The 21,374-nt window shown below is 39.4% G+C and overlaps 2 protein-coding genes across 3 annotated transcripts in view; one reads left to right on the plus strand and one right to left on the minus strand.

The window, feature by feature from the left end:
* Positions 1-2,059: 2,059 nt before the first annotated feature.
* On the minus strand, positions 2,060-6,389 carry cts12 (cathepsin 12). The gene is made up of 7 exons (XM_017701228.1): positions 6,213-6,389; positions 5,746-5,868; positions 5,476-5,640; positions 4,138-4,359; positions 3,819-3,987; positions 2,543-2,648; positions 2,060-2,195 (listed from the first exon to the last, which is right to left on the minus strand). Exons 1-7 carry the CDS (start codon positions 6,387-6,389, stop codon positions 2,096-2,098), a joined length of 1,062 nt encoding a protein of 353 aa, XP_017556717.1. The 3' UTR covers positions 2,060-2,095.
* A 2,963-nt stretch (positions 6,390-9,352) lies between these two features.
* The window catches only part of ankrd29 (ankyrin repeat domain 29), a 13,858-nt gene continuing 1,836 nt past the window's right edge, over positions 9,353-21,374 (plus strand). The window contains exons 1-9 of one of the 2 annotated variants that reach the window (XM_017701290.2): positions 9,353-9,570; positions 10,140-10,250; positions 11,387-11,485; positions 13,632-13,730; positions 17,289-17,387; positions 18,529-18,627; positions 20,023-20,070; positions 20,345-20,440; positions 20,581-20,679. In XM_017701290.2, the coding sequence (XP_017556779.1) occupies positions 9,559-9,570; positions 10,140-10,250; positions 11,387-11,485; positions 13,632-13,730; positions 17,289-17,387; positions 18,529-18,627; positions 20,023-20,070; positions 20,345-20,440; positions 20,581-20,679 (762 nt within the window). In that variant the 5' untranslated portion in view covers positions 9,353-9,558. Of the gene's footprint in view, positions 9,571-10,139; positions 10,251-11,386; positions 11,486-13,631; positions 13,731-17,288; positions 17,388-18,528; positions 18,628-20,022; positions 20,122-20,344; positions 20,441-20,580; positions 20,680-21,374 lie in introns of both variants that reach the window. The other variant, XM_017701289.2, reaches the window with a different exon arrangement.

Raw genomic sequence — 21,374 nt, forward strand, 5'->3', positions numbered from 1 at the left:
TACAGGTTGACGGGTGTAAGTACAGTTTCTAAGCCTCTGAGATGCCAATAGAATAGTTTCTCTGCTCCAGCTCCAGTTGGGTGTCCAGTTTGTTTACACCTGGTTAACTAATTAATTCAACTTCACATCATTTGAGTGTTCATAGATATGCCTGCCACATGGAAAACCAAAGCATGGAGGTCCGCTGAATACACATATCCTGATTTTCTTTGATGTGTTAAAAAAGTGCATTGATATAATAGAAGCACATCAGGTATATATTTTACATTCACTGCAAGATTTTTGTTTTTACTTGTGTGAATGGTGAAAAGTTTCGTTATACATCAACAATATACATACATACATCATATCTCATAAACACATATATCATATACAATCCAGTTTGCCAGTTGCATATGTGACTTTGTCAGCCCTTCAAGCACAATTTATGACTGGGAACCTTGGTATTTCACAGCTGCCGACACCATTTGAATGCAGCATTCTAGATAACTAGATAAACTAGATATAACATACTAGATAAACTATCATAGACCAGCATGGCTGGTTACCAACAAACCCGCATATGTTGTGTTTTGGTTCTGGTATGCTGGTCAACCAGCATGACTATGCTAGAGTGATTGCCTAATGCAGACCCAGACCAGCATAAACTAGCAAAGACCAGCCTGAAATGCTTGCAAGCCTGCGCTGTTTTTGTTTTTCAGCAGGGATCTGCATCATGGTCCTCGTATGCAGCAAGATGCATGGCAAGTATGCCATTAAGAGCCAAAGCATCTTAAAGCAATCACTAGCATGCATAAAAAGTGCCCACACAGACGTGCCCAAGACTTTTTTTTCCTGTGGTCTACACACGATTAAAAGGTGAAAATCTGCCATCTACAGACAGTATGACATTTGACACCAATATTTCGAGTCCATCTAAAGTGTTGGAATGTCAAAATGTAGCAACGTCACCTGTAGATGGCAATATTTACTGATAGGCAAGTACAAGAATGTCTCCAGTGAGCCGCCTCAGAGTCCTTACATTAATTTATATTCGTTTATACAATAAAGGAACAAAATTGTCACTGGAGTAGTGAAACCCCACCTCACCTTGGCCCTAATCCTAACCTTAACCTTAATGCAAAACCTAATTTTAACCTTCACCTTGGCCCTAATCCTAACCTTAATGCAAAACCTAATCTTAACCCTCACCCTGGCCCTAATCCTAACCTTAACCTTAATGCAAAACCTAATCTTAACCCTCACCTTGGCCCTAACCCTTACCTTAACCTTAAAGCAAAATCTAATCTTAACTCTCGCCCTGGCCCTAATCCTAACCTCAACCTTAATCCAAAAACCTAATCCTAACCCTCACCTTGTCCCTAATCCTAACCTTAACCTTAATGCGAAACCTAATCTTAACCCTGACCTTGGCCCTAATCCTAACCTTAACCTTAATGCAAAACCTAATCTTAACCCTCACCTTGGCCCTAACCCTTACCTTAACCTTAATGCAAAACCTAATCCTAACCCTCAACCTGACCCTAATTCTAACCTCAACCTTAATCCAAAACCTAATCCTAACCTTCACCCTGGCCCTAATCCTAACCCTAACCTCAACCCAAAGCCCAATCTTAACCCTTAAAAACTATTAATGCCCCCTCATGAAATTACTTGTTTCAACCAAGCTGATGGTCTGTAATAGTTGAAAAGTAATTATTACATTTTTGTAGCTACTCATGAGGCACGGGTGTAAAACTGGTGTAAAAACAGATGTAAAGGGTCCAATAAAGACCTTAGTGGGGTTGCACGCCAACCACCCCCTCACACGCCTGTTATAGAAAGTGCCATACAAATGAACTGATTTGACTTGACATGTACCGGAATGACCAGTTTACACATTTCACTTATCCGATCCAAACTCTTCTTAAGTTGAATTATGTATTGAATTGAATTGTGGACTGAACTGGAGAATCCAGCTCATGTTGTGGTGAATTTGTGATGGTGGTATAGGAAACATTCTTCTTAAAGATGCTTGTGGGAACTCTGACACAAAGAACTGATCTTATAGGCTGAGTTATAACTTAAACACTCTTTATTGAGAGATACAAAGCCCTTATACAATGGGGTAAAGAGCATAGCTGGCAATGCCGCAGGTGTTTTTGCCATTGCGGATCATTCGCATGTATCCTCCCTCACCCCAGCTTGTGCCCCAGCTGTGGAAAGAGGGAAGGAATATCACTCAACATCATAGAAGACCTCAACTTGACCAGTGGACATTAGCACTTAGTGGTGCTTAATGCTGGTCCTGTATGCTTTAGTGTACTAGCACCAAGAATTGAACACACTGTATTAGAAGGGGTGAACTCTCTGACCTCCTAATAATTTCAGTTCAAGGAAACACTGGCCTACAAGGGTGTCAGTCTCAGAGTTAACATTTTCCCTGTTGTAGTTCACAACATTCAGCTTCTTCCATGCCCAAGTTGAACAGAATATTGTACAGCAGAGTAAACACCAGAATCCATTGAGACACATGAATAGAGATATGAAGATAAGCTCCCACCTGTTTTTGATGAGCCAGTAATCCTGGCCACCCTCAGAGCCAAAGCCAACCAAAAGCATGGCATGGCTGAGGTTATTTGGATTGCAGTTAGGCTCCTCATAGATCCCTGCCAGAACATATACAATGAATGTTAATGGTAAAGAAGAATCGTCGCTCGTTAGGCTCATCAAGGGTGCATGATATGGCCCAAACTGACAGGTTTGGATCGTGCTGCTACTTGCAGTGCATATTATAGCTGTCTGTGGTCTCAGAACTGCAGTAAAGGCCAATGTTGCAATAACAATCAACAAACAGTATATTATGCAGTGCTGACATTTATAGTGCCCTCTGGTTATGATATGACTCAGCTGAAACCAATATATACTAATATGCTTGGAGAGCTAAAGGGGAATTACAGCAATTTTGCATAAATGAGCTGTTAAGATGTAAATAAAGTCATTGAGAGTGGTTTGATGTGAAATGCTCTCTTCTAGAGAAACGTACCAAGTAGGAACTAGATGTCTGAAGCGTTTAATGCCTCTAAAAGCTCCGTCACAGCAATTATGTGAAATAAGAAGCGTCTGGGTTCGATTCCCTGGCTGGGCAATCAGGGTCCTTTCTGTGTCAGGTTTGCATGTTCTCTTTATGGGCTCTCTTTATTCCTTCGGGTGCTCCAGTATCCAAAGACGTACAGTTAGGGGAACTGGTTATGCTAACTTGCCCCTAGGTGTGAATGTTTATGTCTGTGTGTTTGCCAAGTGGTGGGCTGGTGGTCTCTCCAGGGTGTTTCCTGCCTTCTGCACAACGAGTGCCCCCAGGAATATTAGCGGCTTAGAAATTGTGTGTGTAGTCACAAATATTCTGCCTGAAGCCTGAGACATTGATTGTTCTGAGATATGGTTATGGCACAAATGGTATTTCTTTCAGATTTGCCACTACTTTTACTACCAGTTTTGAGCAATCAGTGGCATTTCCCTTTAATATTTTTATTATCACATATATTAGCTTATCGCTGCTGTGGGAAGAAAACCTTGTATCTCTATGTTTGTTGTTTTTCAGGTTTTGACATAGTGTCCTTTACATTGTGAGTAAATTTCATGAAGAATGGACCAAAAGAAAAGGCCTAAAACTAATTCTGGTTCCATTTCACCTACATTAAAAGTAAAGTAGTTTTTTCCTTCTCCTGTAATCACTTTGGAGAAACAAGGTTTTGTTCCGACCACCAATGTTTGTTACACAATAAAGGATTCTAACACATTAGCTGCTGAATAACTTCTCAAAAGCTTTTACAGCTTACCTGAGCTGTAGAACATAAAGCTTGAGTGGTCAGCATCTACTGCAACAGTAATTGGCCCAACAACCGTCAAGGCATCAGCCAATGCCTGTTCATTCCCATTGGGAATAAACCTGTAGTCACTGATGTGGGCAATAACTTGGTTGGGGTTATATAAGCAGGGCTGTGTGTCCTAATAAACAAGTAAACACAAATAAGGTAAGCGGTTATTCCTCACAAAACTCCATATTAAAGTCATTCAGAGGAGCAGCTTTTCAATAGGCCATTCTAACATGTCAGGAAAGCACAAATCATAAATCACTAAATCACACAGTCCACTTACCACAGCAGTATAAGGGTAAGTATTGGTGGCCTGCAGCCCCTTGCTGACTACATAATCATAGGCGTTCGCCATCCAGGCCCCACTGCAGCCATACGTGCCATAAGACCTGGAGCAGTCCACCAGATGCTGCTCACTTAAGGACACCAGCTGACCCGTGTGCTTGAACATTTGGCCCTCAATGGCACCCGTAGTGCTGAAGGCCCAGCAGGACCCACAGTAGCCCTGAGCAGAGATAACAAGAGTATTTAAAGGGGCCATGTAATAGAAACAAACTGAAACTATTGAAATGTCCTTTCCTTTTTTAATTAAAAGTGTGAAAAAGGTTTGATATAGGAATTCTATATAAGCGCTGTCAAAAGGTTCACTAAGAAAGTCTCCTGTTTACTTCTAAGGCCTAAAGAGTTGTCAGAAAATAGCAATGTAAACAAAAATACATAAAACTTTATGTACATGAATTTTGGTTCGTACAACTACCCATTAAACCATAATAAAATAGGCCACATAGGACATAATAAAATAGGCCACCTTGCCTGTTTAAGGTATAAGTAACTTCAGGCTCTTGCAGATGATTGGGTAATAAATACCTGCTTGGTGTGCGACAGGATTCATAGATTAAGAAAAGGTGATACAGTGTGGTGAATGTCTCGTCTGATGTGTGGAAAATGGGTCACCAAGCATATTTTAACGATTGACAAAAAGGAGTCATTGCATTTGGTTGTGTCAAAAGCCACCGTGTGGAGGAAGTAACCGAATTCGCAGGTGTATCGAAGCGTCCGGTCATACGGGTTTATCAGCAGTGGTAAAAATCCCAGTCTACAGCTCATTCTCGCCAGAATTGTGGTCAAAAGATGAAACTGATGAACAGGGACCGCTGGCGTGTTTCACAGCTTGTGAATAAAAATCGCTTCCCTGCTGAGTGTTCTTTCAGAAATTGGTTGTGAGGAAACCTGCATTGACTTCTAGAAGCAATTCAACTCCTTAAACATGCAAGGTGACAAATTCTTTAGGTACACATTGAACATTTAAAGGGTCCATATTCTACAGCTCTCTTGTATTTAGTGTTTCTTCCTGCGATACATTTATTGTCATTTTTTGTGGTTTTATGTACCAACAACATGAGTCATTTTTACATTACTATTTCCTAACCTCTCTTTATTCCTTATTATTAAACAGGCTGTTTTTTGTTTCTTTGTCTTTACATGATATGTGTAAATAAACTCTTCAAACCTTTAATGCACTTACAAGTTTTGCATGTTCTAAGCTGTCAGATGCTGATAAACCAAACAAATTGTGTAGTAGGATAACCAACATTGGCAGCTGGAGAGAGTTAAACCCCACCTGGTCTTTAACCTCAGTGACGTGTCCCGTCAACCTGTAGTCCACTGTGGACGCCCGAAGTCTCTTAGCATAGTAGCGCAGCTTCTTCGCAGAGGCGACCTTTCCTTTCCTTTTCACCTTGCTGTTAATCTTAGCTCCCTGTAACCGCTTATATTCATGTTTAGTCTGGATACAACAAAGAACAATAGAGATTGTTAAAAAAAATCAGTGTCTTTGAAATTTGTGGCATCCGAGAGCTTCCTCGATATCACGGCCATATGTTTGACTTACCAAGTCACCGTATTTGTTCATTGCCATGGTAAAGCTGGAGATGCCAATATGGAATTTTTTGTTGTTTTCGTCAATCATTCTCCTGTTTGTCTCCCAAATGACCTTTCTCTCCATGTCATCAGCCTTTGGGAAAAACAGAATCAGGTCACAAGAGTTCAACCACAAAAAAAAAAAATCATAAAGATTCAGTCGAGGGAAGCTGGGAAGCGTTTGACATTTGTAATCTGTGTGTGAATCCAATATGTGAACAACCTTCTTCTCAAAGGGAAGCTGCAAAATTGCCACCTGACTCAATTGTTGTGATGTAAAAAAAGTCCTTCAAAGTGGGTTTAATGTGAAATGGTGCATTACACAGAAACATCAAGGGCCCAGTATTCATTATTACTTTGAGGCTGTGGTCTGTTATTAATCTGTCTTTGTGATGTGAACTAATGTACATTGCTGTGTCAGGTGTTTAAGACAGACACCTCTTCTTCATACGTCACTCTATTGGCTTTCTTCCACAGCGTCCAGTCTGTTGGTGACTCTTCCTCAGACTCTGTTGTTGCTCTGATGGGTGCGGACACAAACAGGCCGAGCAGCACCGTCCTGCTAAACAGCTCCATCCAGTGGACTTGACGTGTATCTGTCCAAAACATGAGCATCCGTCACTCATTTTCCCTCTCTCTGCTCTGCTCTTACGTCTTATAATCTCCATTTTTAGATACGCTCCTGTTCAGAGGTTTGGGATCAATGTTTTTAATAATATGAAACCAATTTAGTTGCAGATACTTACAGAGAAACTGCTTAAGTGAAAATCTTACACAATTAAAGTAGAAGTATGGAGTCAAATCTACTTGAGTGAAAGTCAAACGGTATCAACTTTTAAACACACTCATGCAAATAAAAATATGAAGTAAATCTGTTGGCAAATAAAAGAGAAGTTTTCTTTGTTTGCTGGTGTCTGATGCGGTGACTATTGGGGCAGTACTCATCCTCGTGCAAAGACAAATGTGGGTGGGTTTATTCTACACTGATGTCAATTTTGTTGACTGTTTTAACATAATTAATACATTCAAATGCATAAGAACTCGACTGTTCAACAAGACAAAAACAGAAAATTATTCTGGCCTTTAAGATCTGTAACAAGGTCTAAATGAAAATGAGTAAATAGGATGTTTTTGTTTTATCCCAGAACTGAAATCAAGGTGAAAAGTCCAAGTATTCATCCATCCATCCATCCATCCATTTTCTAAGCCGCTTCTCCGTCAGGGTCGCGGGGGGGTGCTGGAGCCTATCCCAGCAGTCTTCGGGCGTAAGGCAGGATACACCCTGGATGGGTCGCCAGTCCATCGCAGGGCACCAAGTATTCAACTTTTATAATTAAATAATTAAAGTAATACTTAAGTATTGCAATAAAGTACAATTACTCAAGTTTTTCCCACCCTGGTAATATGTTAATCCTATGTAAATTCACAAGTTGTACAATATTTAGTAAAAATGTCAAATTTTATACGTGTAGTGTTTCTAAATGACTGAGCTGCACAGCGTCACTTATAATAAAATTAGTGTCCAGAATGCATCGTGTTTCAAAAGTGGTAATCAGTTCTCTAGGTAGATAACATGAGAAAACAGGCAATTATAGTATATTATTCATTATTTAATTCTTTGTTGATCAGAAATAGCTTAAAATATTACAAACATCTAAAAAATACCTTCTTGTGTCTAGATTATAGGAGCTATATTGTCAGATTATTAATATGACAGGTCTGAAATTTTTTTTTTAATAACACAATAATAGTGTCATATTTAAGAACACACTTGGCATTGCTCTGCAATTTTTCTGTTTATTTCCTGAGTTTAACATTTTAGAATTGATCAAATATAACATAAAATATGAAAATGGGCCATCACTTTTGCACAGGACACATTTTAAGTTTTATTTATTTATTTACTTATTTGAATATGTTAAATCCAGCACTTAAGCAGTAACTGTGCTTATAAATGTGAAGAAGTGTGCCCTCTATGCAAGATGTGTTAACTTATTTTCACTTCAGCATGTTATTGGACTAGAAGTGCCCAAACATTTGCACAAGGCTGTCTCTAAGAGGATTATGTGACACACAAAATCAGTGTTCAGTGAATACAGTGGAAATAGAATCAATCCTGAATCGAGTCTGAACTGTATTTGCTACTCACCTGGCATGTTGTTGCAAAGCACTGTCCAGAGGATGGATGGCTGGTCAGGTCTTGTGCTCTGTTGGAGGTCACTAAAGTCGTCTGGCTGTTTATATACCGTGTGAAAGGTGTGTTTTTACCGTCTTGGCCAGAAATAAACAGAGACTGGCCTTAAATAATAAGCTTTGTGTCTCAATAACACCCAGTTCACTCTAATCATACACGTCTGTGCAGTTCAGGCCTGACATCACACAGGCTTACACGTCAAACGCTGCGCTCAGGAAACAGGACGCCACCAGGTGATTTTATTCAGCCCTGCAATAACTACTGCACCCGCTGTCATTGCAGTGAACTCTTCCCTGTGTGGCAGATCTAATGATATCCAATGAATAGGCATGGTTAAATTGCCCATTCACTATCAAATCCATGATTATGGCAGTTTAAATGATACACACTGATCCACGCTTTCCTTTTGTTAACCCATCTCAGAACAGTGATGTTCATGAAGACCTGCTGAGGATGCCAGGACCTGATGTCACACATTATGACATCAGCAATAATGTGTTATCATATTTCAGCTTCTCATATAATCAGTCTGTCATATAATCAGGATTCATTTCTTTATGTTTAATCATTTTGTGCTTTGAAGGTGTGCAGTTCATGTATTGAAATGATTTGCGGGTTTCAAGGGCCTGAGACGAAATAATATTAAATAAAACCTTTTTTCTGTATGTGTGTTTGTGTGTGTGTGTGTGTGTGTGTGTGTGTGTGTGTGTGTGTGTGTTTGGCGATTGCCAGGAGAATGTTACCTGCCTGACTGCATTGTGCCAACTATAAAGTTTGGTGGAGGAGGGATGATGCTATGTGGTTGCTTTTCAGGGGTCGGCCTAGATGCCCTTAGGGATCCCCTCAAGTGAAATCTTAATACTTTAGCATACCAAGGAGCCATGGGTTGCAAATCATAACCATGTATAACCATTTCAAGTAATAACTTTGTGTGATGTAGTTTTTCAGAGGTACTACAACTCTTCAGACATCTGGTTCCTATCACCACCACTATGAACAGTTCTGACTCTGTCCATTTCCGTAGAACAAAGCATGTCGCACCAAACCAGTCTGAATGATTCGATTTACATCTTAACGATTTAATTAGAAACTCTGAGCATGCAGTCGAATTCCCCTTTAACCCAAAACTAATATTTCATCTTTAACCAAAAATGAATAATCTTTTTATTATTTATTTTTCAAATAAAAGCTGCAGATATTAGGGGAAAAAAATGATTTGATGTATTTCATTTTTTCATTCCACATTTCTTCAAAGAACAAACATATTTTTTCCATCATGAGCCAGTGAGTCCCCGCAAAGAGAGAAATACGTGAGGGAGCGCGTGTGTGTGTGTGTGTGTGTGTGTGTGCGCGAGAGAGAGAGAGAGAGAGAGAGAGAGAGAGAGAGAGAGAGAGATTATGTCGTCACACCGTGAGGGCAGCGCAGAGAGGGAACCGCTCCTCTCCTCGTCCTGTTCTGCAGTAAGTGTTGGCACCTCTAGGCCTCTTTAATCCCCAAATTATTCTCCTCAGACCCCAGAAAGAACCACTACAGAAAACAGGCTGCAGCGCTTCTGCACATGCGCGGGATGAGGCTCGAATGAACTCAGCATGTCTTTCAAGGTAAATGGCTTCGTGAGCATAACGTTACTGCAACAACATCAGCGAGCCAGTAGCGGAGATTACACTGCATAGCATGCAGGAGAAACAGCCTTAAACAGCCCCTACAGAGGGGATCTGGTGCAGGAGCCGAGCAGTGAGCCGCATGCAGGGGGGAGGAGGCTTCTATAGTCCTACATTACTATCATCAAAGATCATATTAAGCTGTTTTGGTACTCATAGTCTTAGATCGGCAGTGTTTATAAAGGTATTCACTTAACAGTTTTGCTCTGCCATGTACCGTGTACCACTGTGCACTGCTTATAAAGCATAGGATTCATCTACTGTGGTGCATTTGCACTGTGAGTGATTGCATTTGCAAAGTGATTCATGGTAGTGCAGTATGGTAAAGGCTCTCATTTAGTGGATAGTGCACAACAGTAAATGGTAAGAAGACATATAAGTTCCTAGAACGTATATGCAGCATATACATACAGATATGGGCTATTAGTAGGTCTGTATACATATAGGTATTTTAGCCATACTGTGACCTGTCACGTGATGAAAGCACACTCTGTGTTTGTGTCTGGCAGAAGGAAACGCCCCTGGCCAATGCTGTGTTTTGGGCAGCCAGGAAGGGGAACCTAGCCCTTCTTCAGCTACTGCTCAACAGTGGACGAGTGGACGTCGACTGCAAAGACAGTGTATGGAATCCGTCCTCATCTATTATTAAAGGCATGACTAAGAGATCAGATCAGTCAAGTCCTGCATGAAGCATGTAGACTGTTTGCAGGGCAAAGCAATAAATGTATGATAACTGCAACGTGATATTATTCCTTTAAAGTGAGGCTGAACCTCAGTGTCTCTGGCCATGTTAAGCCAATTTTAACCTACCACAACAATCTTTAATCATAGTCTCATGTCTTTTACCCACCTTGAAAACGCCTTCTGGTTTCTGATTACATCACCATGCACCAGCAGGCAGGGTAAAATAATATTAACCAATAACGTCATGTTTCTCCATCGCCTCCTATCATCAGCTAGCTCGGAGACCCTCCCAAATGCCAGGCCTAATTTTGAATGTGATTTTCATTTTAAGGTTTCGTTTCGGCTCTTTTAAATCTATCGCTTATAATCATGTTTACATCATGTTTTGAACTTATATTGTCCTACACCTTTTTAAGTTTTAGTTGGAATTATTTTTGTCAGGCACTTTGAATGACTGCAGTGTATGAAAGATGCAATGTAGATAAAGTTGCCTTGCCTTGCTTGTCACAATGATGAAATTTTAGCTGATGATTAATTATAGTTTAAATAATTGGTATTATTTGCAATAAAAAAACATCAAATAAACCAAACATTACTCACTGCCGCCTACTAAAGTCATCATTACCAAACATCAAATACACAAACATTACTCACTGCCGCCTACTAGTCATCATTAGCAAACACCAAATAAACAAACATTACTCACTGCTGCCCTCTAATGGCGTCATTACCAAACATCAAATAAACAAACATTACTCATTGTCTCCCTTGAAGGATGCCATTACAAACATCAGTAGAACAATTTAAGTAAGTTCTACTTGTTGTGATGTAAGCATGTTATTGTGAAAGCTAACAACTATGGAAAATAACTGCAGTCAGCTCAAATGATTCCCATTATATAGTAGGTGATTATCTAATAGTGACAGGCCTACCTGATACTGTATTTCATTTGGAAATGTATCACAGTATGGAAGGAAAATCTGTTGCAATTTCCATTGACTTCAATATATAAGTTGAGCTATGCCATTACTTTAATACTAATGTTTCATTGTTTCTGTGTCTTATTGACCAGTATGGCACATCAGCCTTGATGGTGGCTTCCTACAGTGGTCATTATGAGTGTGTGAGGGAGCTCATCATGCAAGGAGCAGAAATCAACCTGCAGAGAGAGGTACGAAAGCCATGTGTGCTGAGGCTGGAGCTGAGGGGGAGGGCTAACTAGAGATGTTCAGCATTATTAGTGATAATAATCACTTGATAATATCACCTTAAGGTTACAATTCATGTCAATTAGTTTAGTTACATGGCTGGACTTGGTTGGGTCTGAATGGACTATGATGAAAATAAAGCTTATTGTCACTGCCATAACAGAACCACTGATTATTTTACAAGAGAAAGAAAAAACATTCTGAATTTCCACTGGTCCGTTCACCATGACACATTCACGCTATGCAAAGGGCAGCTGATGTGCTCAAACGGTGGTTTAAAAAAATAGAAAATAAGTTGACTGTCTGTATTTGAAGCATGTGCTTTCAAGACTTTAAAACGCATGGTTTCTATTAAAGAGCCCTTAACATACATTTTTCTTGCATTGCATTTTCCCCTGTGAGGTCTACTTATGACATTTCTGTGATGTTATGTACCAAAAACAGTCCTACTTAATTTTACACAGCATAACAATTAAACATGTTGTTTTTGTTACTGTGTCTTTAAGACTGATAAATGTAATTAACCTCTGATCTGAGTGGCCACCCTATATTGTGCTCTATTCAAAAAATAGTCCAGACTGCAATAATTAGAACTTCAGTGGGAATGGGCGGAGCTGAAGTCCATATATGTAAATCTGTTGTTTTTTTGTGAAATCACAAAAACAACAAATTTAAAACGTGTTGTTGGAGCCTAGTTTTCATATGGACTGTGTGGCATGGGGAGTGATTGGTATATTATGGAACTTATACAATGTTTACATGCTAAATCAAACTCTTTTTATTTAGAAAAAAAGTATTTTTGTTGATATGGGCCCTTTAAGACTTGCAGCTCACTCATCATTCTTGTAGTCAGACAACTTTACTGTCACCGCTCTATCCTAATCTTTTCTGTAAAAGTTACACTATATGGACAAATGTATTGGGACACAACTCTTAATCATTCGATTCAGGGGTTTCATTCAGTCCCACTGCCACAGGCGGTGCACCTAGCCATGCAGTTTGCCTTTACACACATTTGTGAAGGAATGGTTCATACTAAAGAGCTCACTGAATTTGAGTGTGGTACTGGCAACTGCCAGGAGAACATTACCTGCCTGACTGCATTGTGCTAATTGTAAAGTTTGGTGGAGGAGGGATAATGCTATGGGGTTGTTTTTCAGGGGTTGGTCTGGGACCCTTAGTTCCAGTGAAGGGAAATCTTAATTCTTCAGCAGACCAAGACATCTTGGACAGTTTCCAACTTTTGGGGACAAACCTTTTCTGTTCCAGCCTGACTGAGAACCAGTGCACAAATCAAAGTCCATAAAGACATGGCTGGGTGAGTTTGGTGTGGAAGAACTTGACTGGCCCTCACAGAGCCAAGACCTCAACTCCATCGTGTCCTTTTAGGATGAACTAGAACAGGCGATTGCGAGCCAGACCCTCTCATCCAACATCAGTGTCTGACCTCACAAATGCTCTTCTGGATAAACGGGCAAAAATTCCCCCAGACAAACTCTTGTAGAGAGCTTCCGAGAGCTGTTGTAGCTGCAAATGGGGGATCAAGTCCATATCAATGCGTATAGATTTAGAATGAGGTGTCATAATAGGTGTAATATGAAGGTGTCCCAATACTTTTATCTATACAGTGTATTAGTAAATGTTTGCCTCTCTTGAGAGGAACACATGCACCTTCAGATCCTGTAAAAACGCAACAATTCAAATGGCAGGTGGGTTACTGACGTGGAAAATATCCCTGCTTCATAAAGACAAACGGAAAGACCTGCTATTTGATTGCACAGGCTGAGCCGGTCAGGCTCCTGTGCGTTTGTATTATGGTATTATACTTTTTGCATTAACAAAATTAGTCTCAGCATCCAGATTCATCCTGATTAGTATCATCTCCAGATTCACTTGCTCTGGAACACTGCTGCACATGTTGCAGGTTCAGTGAAGCCATGTGGAGGATTATAGTACAATGAGGGGTTTCACTAATAGTTCATCTTAAGGATCTGTGTCCTGTGGCTGATGATAACGTTTGAAGGGCGTGTGTGTTGTTGCTGACCTTGCGCAGAGCTGAATGACCGTGTGTTTAAAACTTTTTGTGTATGTGTGTTATTGTTTCTTCAGACAGGCTCTACCTCCCTGTTCTTTGCAGCACAACAAGGACATGATGAAATCGTCAAGCTTCTGTTTGAGTTTGGCGCCTCCACCGAATTCCAGACCAAGGTAAGCGAATGTGCCTGTGATCATATTATAGTAATTCTGATTCCTCAGGAAACTGTTCAGTGTATTATGAAATCTAACAGTGCGCTATGATTTGATTCTATTCAGTTATTTTGTTACAGGTCAGATAAAAAATCCCCTGAATATGCAGTTGTGACTTGAGAAACTATTCACACAATAGTGGAATATAGACAAAATAAACACACATAAAATAAATACAGTAGTATTTGTGCAGTACTCTTCATAATCCCAGTGAAAACAGCCATTAAGAACAAAAAGAGACATATTTTACAGAATATTATGCAGAATACATGTTTAACAGAATCCTCAGCAAGTAAAAATAAGTTTACTTTGATTTACTTTGATTATAGCATCTGTTTTTTTTCATTAGACTTTAGACTTGCTTTGAGTTTTCAATTAAACCTGCCGGGATATTTTTCCACACCTCCAAAGTTCAGTCATAGCAGTTGGTTGCATCTACAATCCAAGTAATCCCAAACACATTCAGTGTGGATTTTTTTTTTTTTTTCAGATCAAGCAGCTTCATTTCTTCCTCTCTCTCATAGATGAAAGCTTTAAGAGCTATGGGGACAGTTTTAGTGGTCCAACAGGCCTGAAATGGTTGTTAGGAGTCCCATTTCTCTGTAACTTTAAATCATTTTACCTCCAATTTTGGAAACTCGTTTCCTCGTTAATTTTCTTTGGCTTCTCACTTCTTTATGCATGCGGAGCATCTTTTATCTAATGTAATCAGAAAGATATCTTGTACTTAATAGCTGTTTTGACTGGAAATTAAGTAAACGAAGGGTGGTCCCTGACTTTAGCATAGTACTGTATAGCAAGCATTTTGTGGTATTTGTTTGTATTTGAAAGACTTTTATTTTAGCCAAAAAATATACTGTTATATAATATTGTTGTAACTGGTTAAAACTGACAGCAGTTTTTCCAGAATCAACACAGTTACCACCTTCAGGCCAATGCATCTCACTGCATTCGCACTGTAGTTTTTGTTTTTTTTACCAGTATGGCACAACAGTCTATTATATGGATTATAAATGTCTTCCTAAGTGTAGTTGAGGTTGTGCTTTTGAGAAGCTGGTGTCATGTTGTGTACAGGAATGCTGATGAGTTATGGTAAGGTGTTTAAAAATGCAATGTCAGTTGTAAATATCATAAAGCTTTTTGACAACGAAGCAAGATACTGCAGAATACTGCCCAGTCAGTTTGTATATGTATGTGTTTATTAGTGAAAGACAGACAGAAATAGAAAGAGTGAGCCAGAGAGTTGACCCAGAGCAATTAGAAGGCAGGAAATGTGCTGACCAGTGTTCACTGTGAGTTTAATACCTGCTTTGGCAGAGCAATTTCAGACAGACTGGATCTGGATTAATTACAGTGATTACTTCTCTCATCCCAGACAAAGCTGTAATTTTTGTCATTGACACTTTCTTATGTTCCAGTGAAAGACAATCTGTATCGGACAGTCTCTCTGTAACTGCAGACAGACATGTTATTAGCTCCTGTATTGCCATTATAGCATCTACTGATAGGCTATTGTCTATCTGACTGCAAATGACACTTCATTGCAAAAGATGGTATCTTGTCAAGAGAAATGATCTTAAATCTAGTCAATATATATAATATTTCCCATTTTGAGATGCTTCTATGCTTATTATAAGATTATTTAGCTTATTTCTAGCCATTATTTGCTTGTTTTAGGTATTTTTAAAAAGTAAAATATTCTCACCATACTGGCAGATCATTTTGCTGGTTTCAAGCACATTCCTTAAAACAAGCAAAATTATCAGCCAATACAGTTAGATCATTTTACTTCATAAAATTACTTAAAAACAAGTATAAAATGTCTAGAAATAAGGTAAATAATCTTAAATTAAGCTTACAACCATCTCAACAGGAGAAATATTAGATTTAATTACTATATTCAAGATTACACGATATCAGTTTTTGCAGTGTTTGTTATATATAACGCATCCATGTATTTTTTTGACAGCTTAATCAGCTAAACCTATGTATGACTCATTAATTGTGGCTAAATTTATTGGCACCCCAGTAATTTACACCATATCTTAGGAGGTAAACTGAAGCAGGAAATAAGGCTTCATCTGGAATAAATGATGAAATAGATTTTCAGCTGAAAGGTGAAGAATGTTAAGTAGTAGTTTCAAGTTGGTGGCAAGTCTCACTGATAACAACAGTAATAATAGGTTGTATTTGTGTCGCACCCTTGTCAGACCCAAAGATGCTTTACAACATGTAAATAATAATATAGACAACTCATCAAGAGGCACAGATACAATCAGACACTAAATTATAAGAAACTTAAAAATACAAAAGGTTAATAAAACACAAAGCAATGATTTGCAACAAGCAACAAATTGGCACAGGCAATTTAAGACTAAGAACATTGTAAAATGTTCAAAAAAACATCTTAAACAGATGATGCATCCATGCATGGGTATTAAAGGAGCATCCAGGAAAGGCTTAGTCTTTTATTATGAGCAAATAATCCAGCAGTCTAAGAACAATTTTCTTCAACTAGCAAGGATTTGGGGTATTTCACCCCCTATGGTGCTTAATATCATCAAAGAACTTAAGGAATCTGGAGAAATCTCTATGCATAAAGGGGGAACGTTGAAAACCGCAACTTTAAGCCCACGACCTTCCATCCCTCAGATGGCACTGTGTTAAAAACTGGCATGCTTCTCTGATGAATATCACCACATGGGCTTGGGAATACTTAACTGTTGACAGTAAACACTGACAAATGCAAGTTTCTTTATCCGCAAATTCTGCTATCCGCAGCAGAAGCCATATGTCAGTAATGTTCAGAAACACCACCCACTTCTCTGGGTTTGAGCTTGTCTAAAATGGACTGATATACAGTGGAAAGGTGTACTGAGTCCGTCTTTCATATGTAATGGAAATAATAATGTTCGCAAGGCCAAAGAAGAAGATGACCGTTCAGACTGTTACCAGCATAAAGTTTAAAAGCAAGCTACTGTCATGTTATGGGTGTGTATTAGTGCCAATAGTATAGGTAACTTGCACATCGGGGAAGGCACCAGTAACTTTGAAACATGTATATATGTTTTGGAGCAACATGTGGCACATTAGGAAGCGACAACGAAGGGCCTGTGTGTTCATGCCACTAAAGATTTAATTAAAAGAAAATGTATCAATGAATGTTTTCAATCCCCAGCAATTATTAAGTACTGTTAAAAGGGAAATTACTGTTTACGTGTTTCTGTTTTTATTGGCCTTTTAAATACTGTCCCAGCTTTTTTAAATTGAGGTTTGTACTAGATGCATAATTGTGTCTTTGGTGACAATTCTATCTAGATCTTTTACAGAAAAATGCATGTTGTACTACATTTTGCAAATCAAACTGCTAAATAAAGGTATAAAGGTATAATTAACTGCTTTATTCTGTTCATTTCAGAATATATATGTGTGCTAGTAAATCTGGCTAGGATTGAGAGTTGCTCATGCTTTGGTTGGCAGACAAATAAATGTGTTGTGTTTGTGTTGTGCTTTGCGCAGGATGGTGGTACAGCTTTGTCTGCAGCCTGCCAGAATGGACACTGCAAAGTGGTGGAGACTCTGCTGAAGAACGGAGCCAATGTTCATGACCAGCTAAGTGTGAGTCCACTCTGCTCCATCTGAATGTGACTGTAGAAGCTCTGTGTAGGAGCTCTGCCAGCATCTCTTGTTTCTGCCATATCAGCGGTCACATGCTGATGCCAGGAACCGAGCTGGACACAGTCTAAACACTGAGCGCCTGCATGTCAACACAGACAAGAATAGCTCTCTTTAGAGCCTGAGGGATACTGTTGGAAGTGCAAATGAGAATGAATAAGTAAAACACTTTAAATAAATAATGCTGTAAAGAAATATATGTTGGAAACAGAGGTGGGTAGTAATTGGTTACATTTGTCATTTATATTTGTGCTTCTGTTTTTAAGTGCATTTGCATATAGAAAAGCAATTTTTTGAGTAAAGTTATCTGGCCAAATTTGTTTTTCACATGAAGTCTCTAATTATTAAGTTGGTTTGAAGATTCACAAATGCTTATAACTCTATCTCTCATTCTACTACGGTATACAATGGCCTAGCAACTCCTTAGCAACTGCTTGGGTAGCTTAGCTACAGCCTAGCCACACCTTAGCAACCACCTTAGCAACAGCCTAGCAACACCTTAGCAGCCAACTGAGATACCATAGCAAGAGCCCAGTAACACCTTAGCAACCTCCCAGACAGCTTAACAACAGCCTTGCAACACCTTAGTGACCACCTGGGATACTATAGCAACTGTCTAGTAATGCCTTAGCAACCACCTGTGTACCATAGCAACTGCATAGCAACACCTAAGCAACGTCCCAGACAGCTTAGCAACAGCCTTGCAACACCTTAGCAACCACCTGGGATACCATAGCAATTGCCTAGCTATACCTTAGCAACCATGTAGAATACCGTAGAAACACCATAATGACTGTCTGTAGTTACTACATAAACCCACTTAAGTCATCAGAAACGATCACCAGTGTTTTAAAACTAGATAGAACTGTTCTATAAGCATGTATTCCTGTATGTGTTTACTTTTTGTGCTGGTGCCAAATACAGACGTCCATACTCGTGTCATATTTTTCAGTGTGGGAGGTCACAGAGAAACTTTACCCCAGTGTTTTCCCTTCAGCCACTAGCCATTCATTCCATATATGAGTATATCTTATAACCTCCTTGCTGGTTTGGCTCACAGTCAGTTTCTCCTCTCACGTTACAGGACGGTGCCACACCCCTCTTCTTAGCCTCCCAGGAAGGTCATGTGACAGTTGTCCGTCAGCTGTTGTCGTCTGGAGCCAAAGTGAACCAGCCTCGCGAGGTGAGGGATCGAATCTGCTCATTATCCTTCTAAGCTTCACTGTTTTCAGCTGTAGATATACATGTACATTAAAATGATTCCATAATAACATTGAAGATGGAGTCACAAAATGAAAGGAGCATTCCAACCTAAAACAAGACTTTAATATGTTATTTGTTGGTATTTGGCCCAGTTTGACAAAATTCTCTGTTTCTATATTGTTTGCATGTTTTCATCAGCGCTCTCTCACTACATTCAAAAAATTTGCACACAGCAGACATTATGCAAATACATCATACAGCCATTGGGAGTCCCTGACAACCAGTCCTGACTGCTATACTGGCCACTGATCCATAGCCTAATAAATACAACCAAGCTGGCGTTAGTGCAATGCTTACCACTGTTGTCGAACAATATTGTAAAGAAAACAGTGAGTCTAGCTTTATTCAGCACAAAATGGGCGCCAGATACCGTTTTTTTACCCTTTCTTAGGTAAGATATCTAGACAGCCAGGTAGCTAACTACCTTTCTAAATACACCTTCCAGCTTGTTGTTCTCCTTATCTGACGAATCATTTCTGTAATTTCAGTAATCCTTTCTATCCACTATAATGATGGTTTAAAGACAGTTACTACAGCTATACGGTGGCAATAAGCTGTTGAGCTTCCTAGCAGTGACGTTAGCCACCTGCTTTGCTTTTGCGTTCACAGCTAACTGGAAAAATGATATGGTTCTCCCACCTTCAGGATACATCATGAGAAGGTGTTCTGTTAGTCTGTAAACTGGAAAATCTTCTTATAGAGACTACTGCAGCGCCACTATAGAGTGCAGTAATCTATTTGCAACAGCTGTAGTGATACATTTTACGCTGTAGTTGCATTTTTCATTTTGCCCCTTTAAAATTCAAAATGACCCAAGATGATAACTGTAAAAAAAAAACTACACACTGCAAATAGATGCTGTAAAAAATGTAGAAAATGACTTTTTTGTGAAGTGATCATGTCTTACGGTTTCTAGGAAACTCAAATACTGAATAAAAGATCTAAAAATGTACATGATTACATACATTATTATGTATAATGTTGCTGTTGTCGGAACAAAACCTTGTGTTGCCAGTTTTGTTGTTTTTCAGTTTTTGACATAATTTGAAAATGCCTGTTGCTCTTTATATTGTGTGCACATTTCCTGATGAATGGACCAAAAGAAACGGCCCAAAATGACTTGGACAAAATTCTGGTTCCATTGACTAACATTAAAAGTAAAGTATGGTTTTTCCCTCTCCTGTAAAGTAAAATAACAGCAATTAATAATATAAACGGCAGTGAATATGACCATAGGTTTTGTTTTGGAAACTAGGCTTTCATTGATTTAATCATGCCTTTTTGTCTGCTCCTTTGTATTCCCCTGGCACTTCAGGATGGCACTGCCCCGCTGTGGATGGCAGCCCAGATGGGACACTGTGAGGTTGTGAAAGTTTTGCTGCTCCGTGGAGCAGATCGGGATGCTGACAGAAACGTATGATGCTGAATCTTACAGCATCATTGAGTTACTCAACAGAACTATTCTAATAATTAGGCGATTTTTTGTTACCATCTTAAGATTGAGACCATCAAAAGCGTCCCTAATTGCCTATAATTATTTTCTATGTTTCTATATTTTCTACATAGCACATATACTAATACCATTGTTGTGTCAGTCTCACATGTATTCAACTGCATCTCTCATTGCATGTTGAAAGGACGGCTCCACAGCCCTTTTTAAGGCAGCGCACAAAGGACACTGCAAGGTCATTGAGGAGCTCCTCAAGTTCAACCCATCACTCGGCCTTCTAAAGGTACGAAAGACCTCAGTAAATATGCTTAATGTATTTCACCATATCATGACCGTATTATACACACTATATATAAACATTCATATGTAGATATTTAGATATTTAGGTATAGATTACACAAGTTGTTTTGGCATGGTGTTTAGAATGGTTCCACAGCTCTTCATGCTGCAGTCATGGGTGGAAACCTGAAAACTGTGAAGCTTCTGCTGGAAGCAAGTGCTGACCCTACTTTACGTAACAACGTAAGTATTCACTACAATTGCAGCAAACTAAACTAGTTGCTTTACTGGTATTCAGACTTAAGATTCGGTTCTAATGTAACTTCCATCCTCAATGTTTTCAGAAGCAAGTGATTGTTCAGAATTGAACATTGTGAAGTTGATACTGACCTCTGCTGGCCGATACACAGTAACACAGTGACTTTTATCATATATACACTATATTACAGAAAGTATTCGAATATGAACTTGAGTGAGATCCCATTCTTAATCCATACGGTTTAATATGATGTTGGCCCACCCTTTGCAGCTACCACAGCTTCAACTCTTCTGCAAAGGCTTTCCACAAGGGTTAGAAGTGTGTTTATGGGATGTTTTGACCATTCTTTCAGAAGTGCATTTGTGAGGTCAGGCACTGATGTTGGACGAGAAGGCCTGGTCTCTGCTCTAATTCATCCCAAATGTGTTCTATTGGGTTGAGGACTCTGTACAGGCCAGTCAAGTTCTTCCACACCAAACTCATCCGTGTCTTTATGGACCTTGCTTTGCGCACTGGTGCGCAGTCATGTTGGAACAGGAAGGGGCTGTCCCCACTCTGTTCCCACAAAGTTGGGAGCATGAAATTGTCCAAAATCCCTTGGTCTACAGAAGCGTTCAGAGTTCCTTTCATTGGAACTAAGGGCTGAGCCCAACTCCTGAAAAACAGCCCCACACCATAA

The sequence above is a fragment of the Pygocentrus nattereri genome, chromosome 15 (assembly GCF_015220715.1).
Source record: "Pygocentrus nattereri isolate fPygNat1 chromosome 15, fPygNat1.pri, whole genome shotgun sequence".
Taxonomy (NCBI): Eukaryota; Metazoa; Chordata; class Actinopteri; order Characiformes; family Serrasalmidae; genus Pygocentrus; species Pygocentrus nattereri.